Source organism: Lycorma delicatula, chromosome 4, assembly GCF_047948215.1.
Source record: "Lycorma delicatula isolate Av1 chromosome 4, ASM4794821v1, whole genome shotgun sequence".
NCBI lineage: Eukaryota > Metazoa > Arthropoda > Insecta > Hemiptera > Fulgoridae > Lycorma > Lycorma delicatula.
This window is the reverse complement of record NC_134458.1, coordinates 181,208,969-181,235,654: the sequence shown is the minus strand read 5'-3', so window position 1 is coordinate 181,235,654 and position 26,686 is coordinate 181,208,969. Positions and strand designations below refer to the sequence as shown.

Genomic DNA, 26,686 nt, shown 5'->3' with positions numbered 1-26,686 from the left:
TGAAGACCGGGCAATGACGGTCCTCATTGGATACAAACATTATAATACATAAAAATTCTTAAATGCAGTACTTCATGAAATTGTAACAACAGAAAAATCGATAGCAGTAAAAAAAATAAAAGTAACGAAAAAAACGATAAAAAACAGATAGCTAAGCTGACGAGGATATTATAGGAACAAAACAATAATACCCGTAATAAATAATTCAACAAATCATTCGATTTACTTATGGTTTCAAAATGTATTTTAGAAAACCGATTGCAAATAAAGCTGATTAGATAAAAAGAGAATAATAATAACAGTAGTAAGTCCTGACAACCAGTATCAGAAATTTAGAATCCCAGAAAAGTAGCAATATCAATAGATAATAATGTTATTAAAAACTTGAATGGTAACGATGGCGATGTATATACAGAGCAGTTACAATGCTAATAGGTAATATTGACATAACACTGTACACTACCAAATTACTAAAAATAATCTTTTATACAACACAGAGGTAATATATGACGTATGATTTGTGTTATTGACATTTCATTATTAAAGATATGTCACGAATCATGAGGTCCAGCACATGAAATCTTTTCAGCCCCTAACGTCCCTACTTTTATTCAACAGATTTTTAGCTAAATTGTTATCATGTGTACTAAGTCATGATATATAAATCCTGCTCAATCTTTGAATTTTCTTCTGCACGTAAGAGATCTGTAAATAGTCGTGAATCCCGTTGTTCGTTGTAAACCACGGTGCCTTCGATTTTTTTTTTGAAACCGTTGGATCATCTTATTTTTACTGACACAACTCATGCCACACAGTTGTACACCGTAAGTCCAAATTTCTTTTAGGAATACTTTCCACAATAATAACTTATTTGAAAGAGACAAGTTAGAATTCCTACCCGGTAGCCGGTGTAATCAGCTTAATTGACGATCAAAGTGCATACCTAGTCCTTAAGGAACTATTTATATCAATGAAAATTTCACGCGACTGAACAAAATCATTCTAAGTAGAGCTAGGGAACTTGAAAAACAAAACAAGCTTACATACGTTTGTTTGAAAGAAGAAAAACTGTTTCTAAAGGAAAACTCTGACTCAAGAGCCGTCAGACTTATCAATGAGGATGACATGGTTCGCTTAGAAAATAAGTAACTTGTTTACAGATAGGAATGTCGGTATGTAGATTCTGATATATTTCACTATGTTTCTATGCGTTTCACTATAATTGTGTGCTTGTTAATGTTTTGATGGGTAACAGTAAATTGAATATTTTTCGTAATTTATTGATTATTCAGATTACAGGGAAGTGCAGCCCGAGAGGAATTGGGTAATTTTAGAATTACTTATTGTTTTTTTTTTCCACTTCTTATTAGACTTTTAATTTTAACTTGTTTTTTTAACTACTTATCGTATTATATCTTCAACAATGAGTTAGATGATTAGATAGTGTATGACTGCTACGGTACAATAGAATTGATTTTTTTAATGTTAATCCTCAATTATATTTTAACCATAAGTATGACTTAAATGTAATTCATGTCAATATAAGAAGTATAATAAGAAAAAGGTTTTGATGATTTGTTGTTACATATATAATAGTAAAATTAAGTTTCAAATTATTATATTGTCCGAAACTTGGATCGGTGATGACAATCAATTTAATTTCAGTTTAGAAGGTTATAATGTAGTCATTCAAAATAACAAATTCACAAAGAGTGACGGTATATGTTTATTTATAGATAAAAATATTAAACACGAGATAATGAATGTAAAATTAGGAAATGCAAATTCCGTTGTTATTAATTTTAGAATTGAAAATGAAACCCATAAACTGACTGGCGTTTATTGATCGCCTTCCCGGAACATACATTTTTGCCTGATTAGCTTAGATGCTTATCTACAAAATATAAAGACGGATGATAACATAATCTTAATAGGGGATACGAATTTGAATATTCTTGATAATAGCCCGATAAATGAAATTTTTAGTATTATGCAACAGCATGGATTTAAATCATATGTAAACAAACCTACACGATTACAAAACGATTTCTTGATGGCGAAATGCAGTCGACCAGCTGCATCGCCACATTTTCTTTAAGAGTGGTTCTGCTTGGCAGAGTGATGTGATCAGGACGATCCTGAGGACTGCTACCACTGACCGTTTCTGTTCTTCATTTTATGTTAAACTTACAAACTTTGTAACAGATAAGATGGCCAATAATATTATCAATAAAATAAATTATGATGAACTTAAATCTAGTTTAGATAAAGAAAATTGCAGACGTATGCAGTAATAACACTGATACTATAGATACGTTAGTAACGAATTTTATTAATAAACTTACTGTCTACTTAAATAAAAATAAAGCACTAAAACGATTAATCACTCTGAGCGTGGTAGCTGCAATGAAAGAAACAGATAAAATGCACCGTAAATTATTAAAACAACCTTTTAATAAAAAACTACAAGATTATTATAAGAAATATAGGAACACATTTAACAATATAATAAAGACAGCAAAAACTGATTATGTTAAAATCAAATAAAAACAACATTATGAAAACGTGGGGATGTATTAATGAAATATTAGACATGAAAAAAGAAGTTGCACAACCGAAAATTGAACTTAATAAATTAAATACTCGTACATACTTTACAAATGTAAAAGAAAATTATGAAAATGCAATACTAAAAATAAAAATAACTTAAACCTATCTACCTCTTTCGTTAACCCACCCACTATTAAAAACCTGTTTCTTAACCCAACAAATATTACTGGAATATAAAATGTAATAAAAAATTTAAAAAATAACTCATTACCTGGGATCGATAACTTTAATCCTTCTTCCTTAAAAAAATAAAATAAGTAACTGCATAGTAAAACCACTTGAACAAATAATAAACAGATGATTTATCGAAAGATATTTCCCTACTAAATTGAAAATAGCCAAAATAATCGCAATACATAAATCAGGGGATTAAAACAACTCGGTAAATTACAGACCGATATGTCTTAAGTAACGTTTCCAAAATAATTGAAAAAAATATTAAAAACCGAGTAACCAAGTTTCTTGATAAAAATAATTCTATACATAAAAATCGGTGCGGCTTTCAATTTGAAAAATCAACAAAACGATGCGGTTTTACATTTAACTAGAATAATTAACAACAATTTTAATAAAAACAATAAGATTATAGCAATATTTCTCGATTTAGCTAAGGCATTTGACACAATTCCTCACAAAGTTTTAATACATAAACTGAATAACTGCGGTATACAAGGACCAGTAAAAGAACTGTTTAAAAACTACCTTAAGGGTAAAACTCAAATTCTGACTTTAAATAATGTCAGTGATAACAGAAAATCAAAAAACTTCGGACTACCACAAAGTACTATTCTCTTGCCAATACTTTTTCTAATATATGTCAACGAATTTTTAAAACTGAACCTTCCTACGGTGCCATAATATCTTTCGCTGATCACAGCCTTGGGTTTTTTTGGGCGAGAGGTGGGATTAAGTATATGAGTGCTTCCCGATTACTTATGGTAAAATCTTGGTTTGAAAGCCATTTTCTTACGCTGAATCTAAATAAGAAGATATATATCGTTTTCGCCTACTGAAACCGGGAAACCCTCTCGTGGATTTCAACTAAAATTATATACGTGTTCAGTAAATTATAGCGAATCGATAAATAGCGACTGCCGTTGTCAGTCCATAGACGAAGTCAGGTCAATAAAATATCTCTGTTAGTATTGGATGATCATATGAAATGAAATGTCAGTGTACCGTATTTAACATCAAAAAATACCTAATACGTACTTTTTTACAAAATAAACCTTAAAGATCTTGAAATAATAATTATATATTTTGCATATCCTCATTCACTTTTTCAATATGGGATCGAGATATGGGGAGGAACGTATAATACCAATCTTAATAAAATGTTTATTATCCAGAAATATTTAATTAGAGCAGCTCTCGGCAGACCGAGGTTATATCCCGGTACACGCTTATTTGAAGAATTTAAAGTACCTGCTTTGAGACAGATATATGTCAAGAAAATAATATTACACATAAATAAATACATAAATAATTTTGAATTCAAAAATACACCGTACAATACTCGTTTACCAGTAACAAATACTTATACTACATACTGTTCAAAATTAACTGTTTGCAAACGTCAATTTACGTATTGCACAAGTGTATTCTCTAAAAGTCCCCAACCATTTCAACAGTCAAATAATAAAAAGTAATCTAATCAAAGAAATAGATGAATGGGTGAAACAGAATGTATATTTTAAATTACCAAATTGAAATACAAAAATAATCCACAGGAATAAAAATAAATTTAACATATTATAATGAATAGCGTATAACAAAATAAATTAATATACTACTTTACATTAAAAAAAATTATATATATAACTGTGAATGTTTAATTGAATGCTAAGGATGTATAAATTCATTCAAACAGTTTTCAGTTGCCTTATTTTATGAATATTTCTTGGTGTCTTATCATATGTTATCGTATAATTTATTAGTTTTTATTTCTCCATTATGAAATTATTATTTTTTCTCTCATTCTTTAGATCATTTTATTTTATCGATTTCAATATTAATTTAAATAATTTTAGATTCTGGTTCTATGTAAATTTTCTGTTAAGTCTATTCTATTTTACTTAATTTTTCAATTTAATTTTTTTTTTTTTTTTATGTATCATGTTACAAAAATCATGTATTTTCATTTATTTAAATTTTGTATTTTTAATTACTTCTTTTTAATAATCATCCTATTATTATGAACACGCGGCTAGCGCTCAAGGCTTCTTTTGCTAGCTGCATCAAGGATAAATATGTTGAATAAAATTGTATATGTGATTTTCAATTGACAATAAAAAAAAAATCTGACAGTAATCAAAAATGAGACAACAAAATAAAATCTCACAGTAAAATGAGACAGGGGATCATTTATTTCTCTCACTTATACATTTACATAGCGTCTTTCTCAAAACATTACCGTAATTTTAACAATATCTATTAATTCTTGTATTTCAATTTGTGAAAATAATTACCGCCTGAAATTCAAATATAAAAATAATATTTTCTGAAAAGATATTAACTTATAAACATATAAAAATTTAAATGCTTACGTATACAAATATTTTAAGTTATTAAAGTACAAATATAGTTGCTAATTTACTTTCAATACGCTAGGAATAATAAATCACTAAGCAACCATGACAGCTAAAAATACACAGTAATTTTGAAAATTAATTTACAAATGCGTACAATTACTTAAACTTCCTACAATGTAGAAAGATTGAACCATTTTAGAGTGAAAATTAGTTAAAGACTCATTAATCTTAGTTTCGTTTCATATCCGTTAAATATTCTTTTTTTTGGCACTCTACTTTTCTGCTTTTTCAATTGAACTTGTTATAAGAATACCAATTTGCTATAGTAAAATATTTTACTATAAAGAAAATTAAATTTCTTTTCCAACTGTATAATTTGTTCACGTTTTCTGTTAACTAACCGTTGCTTTTACAAAATCTAAATAAATATTTAAAACCTAATTAAAAATCTAACTCAGTTTAATAATAGCTGATCTAAAAATGGAAGAAATAAAACGATTAATTACATGTTTTATGCAGACTAATAAAATTAAAATAAAAGAAAAAAGCCAAACCAAGTAATTTTTAAATGGAGCAGACAACATTAAAAAAAAACAATCAAAATTATTATTGCATACCTTCTACAGGTTAGTAATAATAATAATAATAATAATAATAATAATAATAATAATAATAATAATAATAATAATAAAAATAATAATAATAATAATAATAATAATAATGATGATAATTACAATTATTTGTATATAAAGATTACATATAATTTTTATTTATTTACTTTTATAATATTCTGTTTTTATCTTTGTGTTACAAAAAGAAAATACTACAAACAATTTGCAGATACGATGGTCTTTTATGATAGTTAACATAAAATCATATGAATTTCAAAGGGAATTCTTAATGAACAATGCACAATTCCCTTTGAAATTCATAAAAAAACCTTGAAGTAAACTATTCACAATGTTTCGATTTAATATTGTTTTTTGTGTTATAGTAAAAAAAACTGCATTTTATTCAACCAAAAGAATGCATTTTAGTAAAATATATATTTATCTTTTAAAAATAAAATAAATATAATTTATGAAATAATTTGTGTCATCCCGTGTTGAACGGGATCACGATTTCTGTCTGGTTAAATTATACTTTTATGTTCGGGGTAAATTATAAAAAAGGGTTCGAAGTGTTAGGCAATAAAGTAATTTAAACGTTGTTTTTAAGGAAAACTTTTGTATTAATTTGAATGGTGGTTTCATACTAAATATTAGCTACTATTAACTGATGACTGGAGGAATGAATTGTAATAATGCTAATAATTATCATTCATGATGGAATAAATATTCTTACCTGGGGGTGCAAGTAACAATACAGTGAGTAGTTTGAATAATAGATATAATATTTCTTCCTTTTTCATTTTCAATCTGTAACTCGCATGTAATATTGTTGATGATCACATCCTGCAGTCACCGTTTACTGCTCTGTAAAAGAAAGTTATAAACAATGTTAAAAAAAAAAAAAAAAAAACTAATAATTTTTACTTAATAAAATACCGTTCTTTAATGTAAAATATTATCTGTAAGTAGTTGTTAACAATTTATTTAAATACAACAATACATTAAAGTTACAGTTTTTAGATATTTTAGTTTACATATTCATGACATTACAGAAAAATATATCAATAGAGAATGTAATAAATTTAAAAAAAATAATAAAACCCAGATTAAAAACCAAACAGTAAAAATAAAAAAAAATAAAAATATTTATTTATATTTTTAAATTATAACAAACTAGTAACTACTTTGTAACCTTCAATTATTTGGCATTGACTTCAAAAAATTGAATAAAAAATTTTAAAATTTGTTATTCTTTTGTACTGTTTTATATAAGTTTTTGTAGTGTTTTATTTTAGTTTTATAATTTTTTTAAACTTTATTTTACTTTTTATTTTTTTGTTTTTTTTTATATTAAAATCTACATAAACATTATCGCACAAAAACAAAACGTTTACATGTAATGAAAAGCCATAAACGTCGTAAAATTCTAATGGAAAATGGAACAATAAAATAAAAATTTTAAACTAGCAGTCTGAGCTCGCTTTGCTCGTCCTTCCCAACTAGCCTGGAGGCTCTGACCCTGGACTCCCAATTTTTTGGTTGTCCTCATGGTTGTGAGAATAATACTGATAAATAAAAATTAAAACCTGAAAAGCTCTCTTTCTTCCAACGTTTACATCGTTCTTGACGTAGAAGCACTGATACGCTCCTTCTGTAGACGAATCTACAGTTCGAGTCCGGGCGTAACGCTCTCAGTCAATAGCTAACTGAGAATCATGCATTTCACCTGTTTGAAAGGACAGACATTCTCTCATTCGTTTAGCAGACTTTGAATAATAAGAAAGGTTACTTCTCTTTATTGATGGCATATTTTTCAACTTTTGACAATCCAATATCTTCACCCAAAATAAACAATCAAAACTGGTAAAGGTTCACAAATTACCTTTTCAAGTTATTTACAGTAATAGTAATAATAATAATAATAATAATAATAATAATAATAATAATAATAATAATAATAATAATAATAATAATAATAATAATAATAATTGTATTTATTTTACAGATATTCATTAAACGTGTATAAAATATTATATTACTTCATTATATTTCTGTAACATTCATTAGTAAGTCATACCATGGTAATAACCATTGAAGATACACGTAGTGCAACTACGATGTGAAACTGCCATTTTGATGTGTTTGCACCTGGAATAAAACTATTTTACAGTAAATTTTAGTGTCTGTTGGAATGAAATAAATTTTGGAATGGTTTATGATCAGGTACGATATTTTATATTATTAACAATAATTATTATACCCGATTATTGCCTTCCGTACCTACAGAGTTCATTTTCTACTGCTAAAGCGACGTTTATTATTTAATAACAGGCCGGGTGAATATTTAAAGATACGTTTAGGATTACTCCTATTTATGAAATTCTACCTTACGCCCTTCTGTTACGTTACACCAGAATAATTTTGCTAATTTTGTATTGAATGGAAAGTTGAAGTAATAATCTATATGATAGAGATTGAAACATTTTTGAGTAGAAGATAAAAAAAAAAATTATAGGAAGGTTTAGCGACTTGTTTGACGATTTTTTATTCTCTGCGGACACTTACGTTACATTTTTTTAATCTAATTTTTCCTTTCAAATACGCTTGTTGTTTCAAAAACTTGTTAAACTAATGATCATTTTAAACGATTGATTACGTTTACTTATTTAGTATTGAAACGAACATACACAATTTTAATTATTTTTAAATTTCTAATTAGAATAATTATTTCTTGAATCCGTTAGTTTAAAAATATCCATATTGATCAAGATCAATGGATGAAAAACATTTTTTAATAGGAATTTAATGGAGCATATTTTAACATTTCACATAGACGTAAATTAGAGTTAAGTTAAGAAATGTACTTTTGTTTAGTTTATTTTCAAGTGTTTTGAAGATAAATGAAATTAATATAAAATATAAAATGAAGTTGAATAGCATTGCAGGATAATAATTAAGAAGAAAAATAATATCACCCCAAATTTTTAATGTTATTTTGAAGCGAATTGTTATATTTCAAACTCAACGGCAAAGATAGCGCGCAAAGTATAGCATTGGTAACAATATTTATTGGTTAAAGTTTAGTTAAATATGAAATAAATCGCATTGTGTTGTATTTTTTCAAACGTTATAGTTTAAATTAAAACAAATAAATCAAACAAGGAATAGAAATTTGGAAATTTATCTTTGTGTGTATGTATGAGCGCGCGCGCACGTTTGTTATTGTGTAAAATACAAATGTTATGAATCGGAAAGTCACGTAACATTTCACATATATTTGAAAAAAAAAACGTGGTATGTTATAATGTAACTTACGTTGTGGGTAATATATTGTTTATATTATTATTTACTGTAATTTCACGTAATGTCACATTTGATTTATTGGAAGTAATGTACGTACGCAGAGCATACAATTTCCATTTGATAATTTATACTGCTTGTTAAATTAATTTTTTCTACTTTGCTTCAAAAACATAATTTTAAAAATGGATTTATTTAGAAATAAGTTTTTTTGAAAAATATAATAATTGTAAACATTTATTCTTAATTTATTTTTTTTGTGATAAAAAATTTTGTTTTTAACTTGCCTATAAATGCTTTATTTCCATACTATTTAATAATAAAAAAAAAAAAAAAAACTAAACAAAAATTTTACGTGGTGTTAAAAAGTTTATGCATAAAAGCATAAATTTATCGCGACAAAATAATATTAGTTTTGTTATTTCGCAACCCATATTACGATTTCAAACAACAAAACTAAAATTTATTCAAACAAATAACTTTAGCTATAGAGTTTTATTGTTTAAAATTGAATACATAAGTTTTAAGTAAAAAGGTAAACTTTTATTTTAATTTTTATTGTATATGTGGTCAATAAAATTATAAATGGACAAAAACGTTGAAACGTACTTGGTCGTTAACAATGAAAACTAAACTTTTTTTACTTTGACATAGCTTATCATTGAAGTGAAGAATCGGTTAAAACATTTTTGACAGATTTATATAGAAGGTCAAATTGAGATACATTTTTTTAAATATAATTTCAATCATTTAATTTTTATCAAATATATCGATAAATATCGATAATTTTTGAAAATAAAAATCAGCTGTTACAATTGTCAATTTATGAAATAAATTCAAATTTAGATAAAATTAATTTTTAACTTATTAAGTAAGCCTAATAAATCGTTTTATTGATAGGCTATTTTATTTGACTTTTCATTCCATTGTTTATTTTTCTAAAATATTTTATTCTTTTGTTTTGTAATACTTAACATTTTATTTTACTTAATACCTTGTTAAAATCTGCTGAAAGTCTTACTTACGTATTTAATTTCTGTAGACTTTATTCATATTATTGTACTCAAAATCAAATTCTCTACAAGGTTTGCTTAAAACTTTTATGTGTTTATTACCCATTTAAAAAAGTTATTTTACGACAAACCGTAGACAGAAAACCGGTCTTGGACTAATTTTCTTTTTCAATTTCTCGGGTCAGATTTCATTTAAAACAACTAAATTTATCTCATAATTTGAGTTCCAAGAATTACAATCTTTCCTTTCTTTTTCCTATTTAGCCTCCGGTAAGTACCGTTCAGATAATACTTCGGAGAGGATTAATGAGGATGATATGTATGAGTGTAAATGAAGTGTAGTCTTGTACATTCTCAGTTCGACCGTTCCTGAAATGTGTGGTTAATTGAAACCCAACCACCAAAGAACACCGGTATCCACGATCTAGTATTCAAATCCGTGTAAAAATAACTGGCTTTACTAGAACTTGAACGCTGGAACTCTCGACTTCCAAATCAGCTGATTTGGGAAGACGCGTTCACCACTAGACCAACCCGGTGGGTTCAAGAATTACAGTCTGGTTTAATTTTACTGAAGATACAGAAATTTGGGCGGAATCTTTCGCCGGCCGACACTTGCTAGCGAAGTGTTTTCAAAGGTATGTTTATATGAATTTTTTCCTTTATTTTCACTAGTAGGAGATGTTCTGAAAATTAGTTTTACATTCTTCATGAATTACTCTGCATACATAAAAACATTTCTCGAGCACTTAAGTTTCTCCATTCAGTAAAATAAAATTTGGTTCCGAGTTCATTTTTTCAAAATATTGTTTTTTAAAATCTCTAATTCAATATTATTGAAGTAATATGGCATTTAATACCTTTATTTATAATTTTTTTTTTTAAATTCGCTTAGTCATTTTATAATTAATTTATATATTTGCAAAAATTATACGCGTATTTTAAAAAAAAAAAAACAAATTTTAATCTAATAAATATTTTTTTTAATAATGAATTTTTTAATAATAATAATAATAATAATAAAAATGTATTGCTATTGCCTTTTTATAAATGACAAAAAATAGATATTATAAGAAAGTAATTAAACTTGAAAGTCTTACGCATTGAAATGTTTAAGCTTAAACAATAAAGGAAAAATAAATAAAAAAATTTAAGGAAGAATTTTAAGAAAATAGTCAGACCACAAAAAGAGAACGAAACCTGGAAGATAAAGAATAACTGCAAAATATATCAATAACGTGAAAAAATTGCCCGATTTGATAAGAAAGAAGAAAATACTGTTTTATTAAACGGTTAAAGAAAGTATTCTAATTTAAAAAAAATTAATTAACGTAGTTTTCATAATTTAAATAAAGCTTGAAAGAAAGATTGATCTCTAAAGAGAAAATGCCGTACAGGAAAAAAAAATTGTAGATTTATAAGGAAAATAAACACAAATTAAGATCCAGTAGTTGAAAGAAAGAAACGATGAACAAATCTTAGAAAAAGAGAAATAACACAATAAGGTGAAATAAAAGTTACAACGCGATTTTTAGTGGACAAATTTAAGAAAAGAAATACATATCTATTATCAGTAAATAAAAAATTAATTCAGATAAACTTCAGATAAATTATTTTTATTACTACGATTTTGTTAAAAATAAAAAGTAAAAAAAAGTTTCGATTGTTTCTCAACTAGATAAGATTAATTCGGGTTTCTCCTAACTGCAAAGATAATGAACGTCCAGTATTCGCCATTATAGTCCTTTTTTAAGAAAATAATGTTTGTGTGGCACGAGAAATCTTAGATAACCTTTTCCAACATTATAGGATTTTTAAAACATCTTAACTTTTTTTTAAATGAATAAGAATCTCGTTTTTTAACCAACTAAAACCCTATATCTCGTATATTGCTAGTTTTTTATTTACTAATAAAAGAAGAGACATAATTTATTTTAATTTATTCTTTGAAAGTAAAATATTATATTATTAACTGACGAAAAAATTTGGCGTAGGTGAGTGTTCGTTTTCATTGAATTCATAATAACAATTACTACTAAACCTCAAATCTTTAAAAGTAAATTATTTAAGGCGTTATTATTAGTTAAAAAGTTTAAATAGTTACCATAACAATAACAAGTAATTTAACAATACAATATTGTTAAAGGTAAGATTTTCAAACTTACCGGTATTTATTTTGTAGAAGATATTGTAAACAAAATTTTATAATAATATCTCACTTCATAAGAAGTAAAAAAAATTTATTTGAAAAAATACAAAATAACGGACGGAGGGAGAATCTTGTGAGATAGATTCATATGTCCATGTGAAACGTTTTGTTTATTTTAATGCCTTGATCAGTCTCTTAAGTTGGCCCTCCACCGCCAGGGACAATCTTTGTATACTTCTGTTCCAGAGAACTTTAGGTTACAAACCTTAGGTTTCTTTATTTACTTCATTTTATTTTTATATAAATACAGGTCTCTTGACTTTTCTGTTATTACTCCGAGTTATTTTTTTAATTTGGGAGAAAGTTTTTGTAGACCTAACTGTATTTTAAATAAAGATAACATTTTTAAAGAGAATTCAATTTAAAAAGAATATTTTTTTATTTTTTAAATGTGCTTTTCTTAAAAAAAAAATAAATAAAAATAAACAGAACAATTCCTATTAAAAATAAAAAAATAATAGTTTTCTTTTCAAGAAAATTACTTTTAAAAACATTACTTTGAAAAATAATTATTTATAGACGACTAAAAACAAAAGTGTGGAGGACGCTCTAATTTATTATAAATTCGTTGTAAATGAGAAGGTGCTCCACCATTTTCTTTTTAGTCACGCATAAATAAAAAATCTTTTTAAAAGTAATTTTCTTGAAAGTAATTTTTAAAAAAAAATTTCTACGTAAGTTGTTGACGCCATTCTACTGTGAAATTTGCCTCATCGGTGAACAAAACATATTTGTAGAGTTGTCGATTTGTATGGCTGCTTATGATAAGAATAAAACTTGTTTTGTTTAAGTACACTCCAAAATTTCAAATGCGAAACTCCGATCCGCTCAGAAAGACGTCGTGTACTGACGCCTGGATTGCGCTGAACCGCGTCGATAATTGTTTCATCAATAACAGAATGATGTTGGACAGATCGTTCGTTGTCTGTACGAATACTAGGTTGTGAACCGGTTTCCCGAAGATGGCGAAAAGCCGCGCTAATTGTTTTGGGATCTGGAATCCTGCAATTCGGAAAACGTATTTCATATTCTGCTGCAGCAGCTGTAGCGTTACTGTTACACACACACTGAAAATAAATACTATATCAGCGTAATCCTCTGTTGTAAATAAGTACGGCATTACTTCAATGGGAAACCGATCACGTTCAAACTAAAATTCACAGGAAACCTTCGCTAACGATACCACAGATTACAGTACTCGATGTACTTAATATATCTTTCAGGATAGTTTAAAAACTAATAAGTTATTGCGCATTGTTGATCAGCATGTTGTTTTATTGCCATCCTTGAAATAATAATTTTTAAAATTATTTATTGTATTTACGTTCATTAATAAAAAGATTAGTATTTAAGTACTCGTAATTTTTATTTTTAAATTGTGTAATTTCCAGTTTTTTTTTAATTTTTTAACAGTAAATCTTGTTTTTAGAAAATTTTTCATATCGCCAAAAGAGAATTTGGTTTTCGCAAAGGAAGCGTTTTAAGACATGTTTATATGAAAATTTTCCACTATTTGTACGTGCAGAATAGGTTGTAAAAGACCCGGGAAGTTCTACACCCTCCGTGGCGCGAGTGTAGCGTCTCAGCTTTTTATCCGGAGGTCCCGGGTTCGAATCCCAGTTAAGCATGGCATTTTGACGCGTTAAAAATTTCCACTTTATCTCATCCTCTGAAGCAATACCTTACGGTAGTTCCGCAAGTTAAAAAAAATAGTGGCTGTTCTAAATATATCAGAATTGATTTTTATTATTTTACCTATATTGATTCCTGTTACAAATATTCTTCTTTTCTAGTTATTTTTAATAGTACAGTAACTTTTTACCACGTATCTGCCTGTACTGTTTCAGTGAAGAAAAATTTTAATTTCTTAAATTTTTTATGACCAGTGAAGTTATATACATAACTGAATTGCATTTAATTCATAATTAAATACTCTACACATTTTATTGTAAACTTTTATTTATTTACTGACAATTTATTGTTAGTTGTTGACAAGTTATTGTTTAAAAAACTAAAACATGTTTTGCAACACCATTCTTTTCTTTTTACTATAATTTTCTTTAAAAAAATATTAGAGGGTTTTATTCAGAAACCAGATGAGAAAACCATTTATAAACATACCATCTAATATACCCCTTAATTTAAAATTCTATTATTTTAGTATGGTATAATTTTACCTTGTAGTAGAAAGTGGGGCGAAATTTTTCGCAAGCTGTACCTCAAAAAACGAGACTTTTTCAGACTCATTATACGTACTTTTTCGTTACTTTATTTTTACTGTTAGAATATGTCATGAAGTTTATTAAAAAAATGTATATAATCGTATTGGTAACACATTTAAGGGTATAATATATTGACTTAAAACAATATCTATTATATACTAGATTCAACACAACATTTAGATGTGATATTCTATTTGATTACTGCTGTATTTATCAAACCCAAATGAGACAAAAGTTTTATACAAAAATATATTTTTAACTAATTAGGTAAGATCTTAAAGAACTCAGTCTCCTTTCAAACGTAAGCAACATATTGATGCAATGCTTTATAGAAAAACATTTCATTAAGATTCGGTGACTTGTTCAGAAATTATCATGTAATTATACGAATGGAGTGACGTAAGGATTTTCGAGTATAATAATTATTTGAACTCTATAATAACAAGTTCTTTTTAATTTAAAATCTTCAATAATATAATCAATTGGATATATGACAGGAGTATAATCTAGTTATAAAAAAAGTAGGGTACTTTCGTGTAATAGGTAAAAGTTTGCACTTGGCTAATTGAAGTTCATGTATGCGTACACTTGTATATGCGATCCTAGATAACCAGGTTAAGCCTAATATGATTTTTCTATAATGAAAAAAATTATTTAAAAGGTATAATTTTTGACAATGCTGAACGTTTTACAATTTATTTTCTTCAACAAATATTATAGGAAATTATTTATTTAAATTTGATTTCATGTCGTCGAATACATTACGATGAAAATTCATTCAAAAAAGCATAAGGAGCACAATTCAGTGAAAAGTAAAAGAAATTTAGAACACGTCTGTTCGTGGGAGGAGTTGAGGAGGGGAGAAGTGTATTCGTAAAGTAGAAGAGGGGTGAACATGAAGGCATCGCCTGTTGCACTCGAGGCGATATCGTGCCCTGAAATATAACTAGCCATAGGAAAACCGTGTTCAATTTTCCTACCCTTTTCTCACACTCTTATTCCTGTCTTCTCCATTCCCCCCTTCAACATTCCCTCTCCTTCAATACCTCATCCTAACGACTCGACTGAGGACATGACGAAAATTTAGAATCTTCTTCTATTTGACCTCGCATCGCGCACGAATACCATTTTCAAAATCAAACATTCTTCAAAGACTTTACCGTTCTTCTTGTTCGATAAAGAAATTTTTCTTTCTTATGTTTTTCTTTCCTCGAGACTCATATGTTCTAAAACTTTTAACATAGTTTTTACAAACATTCTATATTTTTATTGTTTTATGTTTTATTTACTATAAGCGGTAAATTAAAAATGAAAACAAAATCATTTTTAATGTGACCTTTTAAAAAACAATTTATTTTTATTAAAATTAGTTTGCCTATTATTCTTTATGAAGTGATTGCAATTAAATCTGCCTTCATTTCGTACATTTCTGCAATTATCATTGTAACCAGATTATTTAGTGAAAGAATATTTTGTTATTTTGTAAAATTATTAATTATTACCCTCGAAACAACGAGTTAATGCGTCGAATGTTTATAATTGACTTGCGGGAAGATAGTCCAACACCAGTTAATTCATCTATATTCCGTTTACTTTGGCTGGCACCTTATAACAGCTTACAATGGGTGATAATGAAATTAATTTTTGTGCCGTGTAAAGAAATACCATGCCTGAACGGGACTCAAACCCAGAATCTCCGGACAAAAGTAAGAGATACTAGCCCTCTGCGACGAAGATCGAAAAAAGTTTTACAAGAACAAACTTTTTATTGTCTAGTGCAGGTTTGATTGATAAAATTACAGTTTTTTTAGATTCCTCCTTACGCTATGGCATTAGGGACTGGGTGAACTTTTCCCAATAAAAAACTTTATCAGTTCGCAATTGGCTGTTTAATTTCTGAGGAATTTAATACCTACTTAAAATCTGCCACATGGTTTTTTTTTTTAATAAACTTCGAAGGTCTCACATTTATATGTTTTTTTTTTTTATTATTTTATTCAGGCTATTTTACTTAGAATCAAATTCTCTACAAGTCTTTTAAAAACCTTTATCGGTTTTTTACCCATTGAAAACAATTATTTTTCGCCGAACATAAAATAATTCGTTTTTCGACCTCAATCTTTTTGTCTTTTATCCCAGATTTCTTGAAAATCTTCTAAATATACAGTTCTGGGAAATATTTTTCTCAATATCTCAGGTCAGATTTCATATAAAACCATTACATCTTAATATTACTTCCCTTGAATAGCAGTCTGGCTTAATTTTACCGAAGGAACAAAAATCAGGGAGAAATCTTTTGCCAGCCTGAACTCGCTAACAAAGGGTTTCCAAATCTATATTTATATGAACTTTCTTCTTTATTTTCACCAGTAGAAGATTGTTTCCTAAAAGTTTGTTACATTCTTCGTGAATCACTATATATAAATATGTTTTATGAAATAGTTTACAACAAAATCATAAATCATCATAAAATTAACTTTTTTTTTATGAATTAAACTTCTTTAGTAATGATTTTGAATAGTAACGTAAAAGATGTTTAATGACGATCCAATGAAATATACAAGTTTTATTTTTTACAGTTTTTTAAAAATATATTTAAGTTTTATGGTTCTCTAATCTGTAAAGAACGAGCAAAATGATTGCCTTAAGATACTTATAAAATTGAAAATCGTACTAATGAAATAAAAACGATTTTTAGACGGCATCTGTAAAATAGCAGTAAAAAAAGTCTAAGTTAATTTAATATATAAAAAAGGATAAAATATTCCAAATAACTTGAATCATTGAATTTACTTACACTTATGGACCGTTTTTTTTTTGTAATTGAATTAATGTGCCCTATTCTAAGAGTATAGAATTAAAATTGTCAGTTAGAAAATTCAATTAAGTAGTGAATCTTAAAACTCTTGTTTCAAATTACACAAGTAAATTAAACTTCTCTATAATGGATTAGATCATATGCATCTCTTCTAGTTTTAAAATAATTTTTCATACTTAAATTTTAAATAAAAATCTATGGAATACATATTTATACATACAAATGAAAGAATTAAAAATAAAATATTTCCCAAAATGATTGTTTCAAATGGTACTTTACTTCAAGAAATTTTAGTCTGTCATCCATTTTAAACGTTTAAATAAATATTATTTGTCATCCAGAAATGTTATTTTTATGTTCATAACAAAAAATTAGAAATAAAATTAGTTTTATATAACTGAAAAATTATTTATTGTCAAGCGATGATAAAAAGCTATCTAAAATGTTTTAAGTAAATATTGCTCAAATTCCTAATTAAAATAATTATTTATTTATCTAGGAAATTTTGATTTAAATTGAATTTCCCATTTGTTGCACATGATAATTGGAAAGTAAAACTAAATCGAATGAAACTACTTAATTTTTTTTTTGAAACGCAATATCATGTTATTTATGTTTTTTTAGAGATGCGCAATGATAATTCATTTTTATATTTATCGTGTATTAATAAAAATTTAAGACTAAATTTTAGTGTGAGCGAACTTAAATTCCTCAAAGGTATTGGTATCCGTTCAACCGGGCGCAGTATTTCCCAAATAATTATGGAGGTATAACTGATATTTGACATATTGTGTAGTAGTATAACTTAGATTACTATGTGTTTCTCAGTGACTGAGAAACGCATGATAATGTGTGTAATAGTACGACTGAGAAACACGAGGTAAACTGTCACTGTATAAGAGAACAAGCGAGTATGAAACAATGTGTGTTTACAGTCCGAAAACTACATTTAACAGTTGAGGTATCTCAACTGCTGATAATTCTGTGTTGCTTTCCGAACTCTTCTGTTATCTTCTTTTTTAATTTTCTTTCTTATTATAAGTTGTAATTATCGAATCTAAATAATTATAACTTACAAATTGTTTTAAACCAAAAATTATTTTGCTCTTTTTTGACGATTTAGTTTGCTTAATTGGTACTTAAAGTATGCGTTACTGAGGCATACAGTTAAATTTGAGTTTTGTAGCACTTTCTTGAAGATGCCACAAGAGCCACATCATCAGCATAATCAGCGACTGAATGTGTATGGATCTCACCTTCCAGTTCCAAATTTTTCTTTTATTGTTCTTAGTTGTACCGATTAATAACATCATCCATTAAAGTAATGAATAATGAAAAGTCATTAAATAATAAAATAATGGCTCAGGTTATCAACCCGTTTTACGCGCTTATTTATTTATTTTTTTTCTGAATTTTTTATGGGCATCGACTGGTAAGATCATTAGCCCTCGTCATAATCTTTAAAAGAAACTACTGTCACCATCTGGATCGTCATATGTAAGGGTGTAAAGGGCCCTTACATTTTATTTAAAAGCACAAACTACACAAAACATTTAAGATATAAAGACAAGGACAATCACAAAACACTTATGGGGTGTAAAGGGCCCCAATATTAAAATTTGAGATAGGTTCCCAAAAGACCATTAAATTAAAATTAAAACTTAACCTACCCATATCTTTCTTTCTTTCTTCTACGAGTCTCATTTATAGTTTGTTTAAGCACCCTCGGGGCGACCAGAACCGCCGTTGAGCAGTATATCAGTCGCGCCAGGGTGCCGTGGCAGTTGAATCCTTCTTATAAATAGGCTATAGGCATGCACAGCGTACACCCACAGCCTCGCGCCCTCAATCCACCCTTGAGGGTCCCCCATGCCATCATCGGACACACCCCGACTCACTGCTCTTGAATGCAGGTGAACCAAAATGGCCTAGGCAAGAGGGCTACCTCCCGTCACTATACGTGCCACGTTTCGAGACTCCCTTATGTGTATATGCATACATTTAAAATTAAAATTAAACTTATCAATACCATTTTTTCTTTATATATATATATAAACTACCGCTTAGAGTTTCTTTTGTCACAGCTATAAACTTTCATTTTTATAGACTTTAAGAAGTCCATTGGCGTGTAAAAAATGCAACTATATTTTCTTCATTTCCATTATCCAGATCAGCAGTAATATTATTTCTAAAACGGAACCTCTTTCTGAGGTCCTCATATATGGTACTCTCTTCTATAACATGCTTGATTGTCAGTGTTTTATTACAATCACCGCACATTGGTCTCACTTCGCCGGTTAACAAATATAAATTTGTTAATCGCGTATGACCGATTCTAAGTCGTGTCACCGCTACTTGTTCACGGCGAGTCAACTTATAGTCGCTTTTCCATTTATAAGGAGAAGATTTTATTGTGTTTAATTTTGTATTTAATCTCCTCCATTCAGCATTCCACTTGTTTTTTACTATGTTTGTTAGACGGTTTTTAACATCTGCCACTCTTACAGGAAATGCATCCAAAACATCGCAGACTGTTGCCTTTCTGGCAGCTTCGTCTGCAATTTCATTACCTGTAATACCAGCATGCCCCGGAGTCCATACAAATACGCATCGCTGTCCTCGTTGTTTTAGTACGTATAAAATGGACAGGATGTTTGAAATTAAGACATCCTTAATGTTCTTGTTCCGAATTGCGACGAGTGCACTTAATGAATCAGAACATATTAGCACTCTCTCTTCGCAAGAGTGTTCAGTGTAGCGAAGAGCTTGCTGAATTGCAGTGAGTTCTGCCGTGTAGACACTGGCCACATCTGGCAGTCTCCAAAAGTGGGCTTCTTCATTTACATATATCGAGCATCCAACACCATGTTCGGTTTTAGAACCGTCAGTATAAATTCTAATATGTTCTTCGTAATTACTGACGGTTGCCAAAATTTCCTGCTGGATGATCATTGCTGGTTTCTTTTTTATTTCTCCTTGAGAGAGATCCAAACTTACATTTACCGCTGGCAAGAGCCATGGCGGTATTTCTCTAGTAGAAATTGCTAGAGTCTCTAGTATAGCAATTTCATATTTTCTTCTTAATTCGTGGTACCTAATTCCGGCTGGTCTGGAATAGGTAGCACGACGTTCGTATAATGCAGCCATGGGATGATTCGTAAACAATTTATTGTTTATATGAGCAGGGAAAGCCCATATATTTGCTGCATATCTTAACAAGAGGATCTCTCTTCTATAATGTAGTGGCATTATTCCGGCTTCAGACATCAGACTAGCCGCCGGACTTGTGCGGAAAGCACCTGTTGCGTATCTTATTCCGCTATTATGAACTACGTCTAATTTTCTTAAGTGCGACTTTCTAGCGGATGAATATACGATACATCCGTAGTCTAGTTTAGATTGAACCAATGCTTTATACAATCTCAATAATGTATCTTTTTCTGAGGCCCAATTTAAGTTCGATAAACATTTTATAATGTTTAGGGCTCTTTTGCATCTATCACTCAAGTCCTGTATATGTAATCCCCATGGAAGGGATTTATCCAATACTAGTCCTAAATACCTTACGCTGTCTTTATATTGTATTGGATTATCATCAATTGTCAACGCAGGACTTTGATGAGGAATTCTCTTCCTACAAAAGTGTACACAGCACGTTTTTTCTGGTGAGAATTGGAATCCATTATTCCTTGCAACTTCATTTAGAGCATTGATCGCTCGTTGCAATTTGTACCTCACCATAGCAGTCTTGTTGCTGGCATATACGATTGCCAGTTCATCAACATAGACGCTTTTGCTGATTTCTACTGGAATGGCTAATATCAATTTATTAATGGCAATGGTAAACAAGGTACCGCTCAACGGCGAACCTTGCGGTATGCCATTTTCCAAGATTCTTTCACATGAATATTCATTGTTGACGCGTACTTGGAAGGTACGGTCATTCATGTAGTAGCAGTATAGGCAGATTGCCACGAATGCCCCATTCATGTATCTGGAGCATTATACCATGACGCCAGGTCATATCAAAAGCCTTCTAAAGATCAAAGAAGACTCCGACACAATGTTTCCTTTTAATAAAGCTGTTATATATAATGTCCTCTAAGCTGATTACTTGATCAGTGGTAGAATGGTATTGCCGAAAACCTGCTTGATACGGTGATAACAGGTTTTCTTTTTCCAAAACCCAGACGAGTCGATTATTAATCATTTTTTCCAATATTTTCCCCATAGCACACGTCAGAGAAATAGGACGGTAGCTATTGGGGTCTGTTAAATTTTTATTTTTCTTTGGTACTGGAACAACATGAGCTTTTTTCCACTGCTGCGGGTACGTTCCATCCCGCCATATTTTATTATAAAGTTCTAATAATCTACGCTTTGCAGTGGTATTCAGCTGCCTGATCATATTATAGTGGATTCCATCCGGACCAGCAGCTGTGTTACCTGATTTTTCCAACGCTTTCGCGAATTCTTCCATTTTAAATGGTACATTATATGAGTAATTATACTCAGTTCTAAAATTTAGTAGACCTTCGAGTTCTTCATTTTTGGTTCGAAAACCTTCCTTGTAGTTGGCTGTTTTGCTGGCCTTTTTGAACTGATTAGATAACAGCTCTGCAATTTCATATAGAGTATCTTTTATTTCATCTTCATCTTGAAGGCTAGTTATGGGAGCAAAATCATTACGCCCACAAATCGCCTTCACTTTCCTCCAAACATCTGATGCAGTAGTAGTTTTGTCGATGGATGACACGTATTGCTGCCAGGATCGTTTTTCGAATCTATCATAAGACGTTTTGCATACGCCCTGTATTTCTTAAAGGCAACAAGATTTTCTATACTAGGACGCTTCTTAAAGGCGTTATACGCCCTTTTCTTTCTTTTTACAGCTTCACTTATTTCATCGTTCCACCATGGAACGGGTTTCTTTGTAAGTTTCCCAGATGTTTTGGGAATATATCTCGATGCCGACTGAATTATTGCATTTGTTATGGCGTCGACATCGTCTCCGATAACTCCAGTTGTTTCTGGGAGTATCGTTCTAGCTGTGAAGCTCATCCAGTCTGCCTTATCAAATAACCATCTTTTAGAGATGGGATATGTTTTTCTTGTAACATCAGTTACAATTTGCACCGGGAAACGATCGCTTCCATGCAGATCGTCTATGACATGGAAGCTGTACCTTGTGCGATCGATCCGCTTATAAGTGCAAGATCTATACAGGACGTCGATCCATCTCTGGCATTGAAAAAGGTTCCTGATCCGTCGTTTAAAATAATAAGTTCTGAATTCATCAGGAACCCTTCCAGTTCTCTTCCACGGGGATCTACTCGATCCGATCCCCAGAGAGAATTATGAGCGTTAAAGTCACCCACCAGTAAAACAGGTGGGGGAAGCTCGGAAATTAGTCTTTCTATGTCATCCTTATTCCAATCGTAATTCGGTAAGTATATGCTGCACACAGTGATCTTAAGCGGTCGCTTCATTCTAACGGCGACCGCTTGTAGGTTGGTGTTTAGAACAACCGCTTCGGTGGTAGCTCTAGACGATGTTAATATAGCTACTCCACCTCTAACTCTTACATTTGGCGGTTGATCTCGCCGAAATATATCGAAACCTTTTAATTTAAAATTTTCATTTCGGCGGAAATGCGTTTCTTGCAGACATATACAAATCGGGTCTACATCATGCACCAAGCGTTGGAGCTCATGGATGTTTGAAAAACATCCATTGATGTTCCATTGTACAATCGACTCGCTAATTTTTAATTAAATTATGATCTGGGTTTGCCTTTCGGCCACCCTTTTTTCCTTTTTTTCTCCATCTTTCGAACAGCGTCGTGTTCGTGGAGAACGTTGTCGCCGGTGTAGCTTCCGGTCTCCGAATCGGAGACCACCAAAGCCGCCGACGACGACGGGCATGGATCGGCGCCGGTTTCAGGCGCCGATTGAGAGGCGGCAACCTGGCCGCTCCCCGACACGGGGGGCGCACCGGTCACCGCCACTGGAAGGAGGGACACTCGTCCATCCTGTGAATTTTTTTGTGGCCTCTGAGGCTTAGAGGCCACTTCAGTTACAGCAGGCTTGGGAGCCACCATAACAGACTCTGTAGCTGTCACTTTCTTATCTTCAACTAAAATCTCGCTAAGACGGACTTGGATATCAAGTTTAGTGACCGTTTTCTTCTGTGTTGGAGCGACTTTTTGTTTTGCAGATGTGTCTTCAGGAGGCTGTACAATTATTCTTGGCTTAACAGGTTCTTTAGTGCTTAGAGGCTTCATTTTGTTTTCGATTATCCTCTCAATTAAGCCAGCCAAGGTAGGTGCGATTTTGTTGATGATTACACTCTCATCAACAGTAACTGGAGCAGGAGCAGGAACAGCAGCCGCAGCCTGAGCATATGTTGTTGTTGCTCTAGATCTGCGGGCGTTTACGATCTTTTTTGCTTCAAAGTAGCTGACTTTTTGCAGGGTTTTTACTTCCTGCACAGCTACTTCGTCTTTGTAAACAGGACAGTTCCTGGATCTACAGGAATGCTGTCCTCTGCAGTTTATACAGGTAGGAGGCTCCTTACACGGCTCTCCTTCATGAACTGCATCACGGCACACGCATATTTGCGGCCTCTCACACCTAACTGCGGTGTGTCCAAAGCGTTGGCATTTAAAACATCGCATTTGTTGCGGGACAAATGCCCGCACATCCAACCGTTGTATGCCCGCTCTTATCTTCTCCGGTAAAGTAGGCCGGTTAAATGTAAGAACATGGGATGCAGAAGGAAGGACTTCGCCATTCCTTCTCATGTTCAACCTCCGACATTCCAATACTCCTTGCGGCGCTAAGTAAAGTTAAAAATAAATTTATTTTTGTTGACTTCTTTCATTTTAAATGTTTTAATTTTGTGAAACTTCACTATCACTCATCTAAAAAGTGTTAACCGTTCAGTTTCTGTTTGTTAGGTGATGAGTCCACGGATTTGAATACTAGATCGTGGATACCGGTATTCTTTGGTGGTTGGGTTTCAATTAACCACACATCTCAGGAATGGTCCAACTGAGACTATACAAGACTACACTTCATTTACACTCATACATATAATCCTCATACATCCTCTGAAATATTATCTTAAAGGTAATTACCGGAGGCTAAACAGGAAAAAGAAAGAAAGGTGATGGGTTCAAATCCCAATTAGAATACATATCAAAATTTATCTGCTTTTATGAAACCGGAGAATAATAAAGTCCAAGCTTGTTACTTCTGGGGAAAAATACATTGTATTAAAAAAAATTTACAATTAGGTCTAAGTTTTTATTTAACTTTTATTTACACATTAACATCCATAAATTAATTTATTATTTATAGATACACGTCTTAAATTCTAATTAAAATCTTAGGTGGTGATATCCTGTGTTACGAGGTGTTTTAGAAATTTTAGCATGCTACGCTAAAGTACGGCATGTCGGAATGCTCGAAGAGATGACAAATTTTTAGAGAAATGAAATAATAATCTAATTAGAGTTAATTAATCAAATGTATTTTTTTCTATAATAAGAAATTTTATGGATTTCCTTTTATTACAGCAGAATAATTATTATCTTTTATTTTATGTCTCGCCACTGAAGTTTATTGTAGTTACGTTTTATTAATAGTATTACATCATTTATTAATATAATTGATTTTCACAGAAATGTATTAAAAGAATAATGCTGTATGGTTTTACAATGAAACTGTTTTTTTTTCATTTTTACTTATCCAAATTATAAGTTATTTTTCAGTCTTTTATTGCTTATTTTCCTGTAAACCTCTGCATTCACTCTGCTTTTAACCGTGGGTTGCATCATATCACGAAGTGAATTGTTGTATTACAGTAAATTTTCGTTGATTACCCGTGGTTTAGATACTAGAGAGAGACGCGTGCAGTGTTACAACAGAAGGGTGTATTGCTTCAAATTTGTCAGTACCGACCGGTTTGACAGATCTGACTGATGGTGGTTTAATTCGTAATAATACATGACAGAAATCCTGTTGCAGAATAACACATGGTTTGAAAACAGCAGATTGTCGTTAGACAATGTAATTTATTTATTTACAGTTAGTCTAGGGTATATAAATTTGTGAAATTATGTTCCAACAAATTATAAATTCTTTACAATGCGGTTACGGATAGGAAAAATTATTTTCGTAAAGTTTGTACATATTCAGTCATCCAATAATGATGGGCAGCTCTAGCAGAATTGTTAATATCGAATCGCTTTTTGAAAATGAATGAACAACGCAGACAGGGTCTACTCATCACAATAGCAGGTGTATTTGGACAAAGAGGAGATTTTTATAATTCAATAAGTTACCAAAAATAAAACTAGCCTACATTAGGCCGAGCAGTATAATTCTTTAGTATTTATGGAGAATATACGATGACAATTCTAACTTACCCGGTATCCGGTTTTAGCATTACACTGCCTTATGGAGGACTCACAAGCAAACTGTAAAGCTTTTATGGGTTTTCGCTAAGTTACGAATTCGTGGTAAGTGTGAAATAAACCGCGCATTACTGGACTCATATTTACGTGAATTAATTGTAGTGGTGGGGACAACCGGAATGCCGACATGTGTAACTAGACAGAGATCGATTATGTTTTCTGGCCACCGACGTGATTAGAAATTTTCGCTTCAACATCAATATTATACTCAAAAATCTTCTTTTAAAGGTGTAATGTAAGTAAAGGATAGTCTGGTACATGATACCGTCACTAGCAACAATAAATTTCAGTGTAAGGACTCCAATATAAAAGATGCGTATTTATTATTTAAAGAGTTGTTTACTGTTTTTTCTATTTTGTAACCTATTTCAGCAAAAAAGATATTTCTCAGTTCGTTCTGTATACGTATTTTTTAATATATGTTCGAAGCTTTATACATAACTAAATGCACCAATTTCGATGACCTTTTTCTTTGGTAAATATTTTATATTTATTTTTCGTCTTCATTGCTTAGCAGTAGCTAACCAAAGGATACTTATAGTAAATATATACGTTGAATATATTGAAATTGATATTAAAATTATTTTTACGCCAATCGTAAATTTGGAAAAAAAATACCACCCATTCTAGACAGCCTTAGCTTAACCTCGGCAAGATATCTTTAAATCGTTTTGTTTTTTATTTTTATCAAGACTGGTTTCTAAATTTTTTTGCGGTTTTTGCCATTATTTTGATACATATCCATATTTTAAACAGGGTAAAAATAATTTAAAAAACAAACAAAAATTGAAAAAAATGTAATTCATAACAAAGAATATTTAAACACAGTAAAAAAAAGATTTAAAAAACTGATAGAAAAAGAAGAGAGAAGAAACAAATTGGATAAATTACGC

General features: G+C 30.3%; 1 protein-coding gene and 1 long non-coding RNA gene across 8 annotated transcripts in view; one reads left to right on the top strand and one right to left on the bottom strand.

Moving 5' to 3' along the window:
• LOC142324127 (uncharacterized) overlaps nucleotides 1-7,969 on the top strand; it is a 415,902-nt gene extending 407,933 nt beyond the window's left edge. The window contains exon 3 of the long non-coding RNA XR_012756223.1: nucleotides 7,758-7,969. This is a non-coding gene — a long non-coding RNA (uncharacterized LOC142324127). The remainder of the gene's footprint in view (nucleotides 1-7,757) is intronic.
• The window catches only part of LOC142324123 (cell adhesion molecule 1-like), a 508,688-nt gene that overhangs the window by 255,081 nt on the left and 226,921 nt on the right, over nucleotides 1-26,686 (bottom strand). For all 7 annotated transcript variants that reach the window (XM_075364797.1, XM_075364793.1, XM_075364792.1 and 4 more), the window contains one exon: nucleotides 6,486-6,616. In XM_075364797.1, coding sequence (XP_075220912.1) covers nucleotides 6,486-6,552 — 67 coding nt within the window. In that variant the 5' untranslated portion in view covers nucleotides 6,553-6,616. The remainder of the gene's footprint in view (nucleotides 1-6,485; nucleotides 6,617-26,686) is intronic.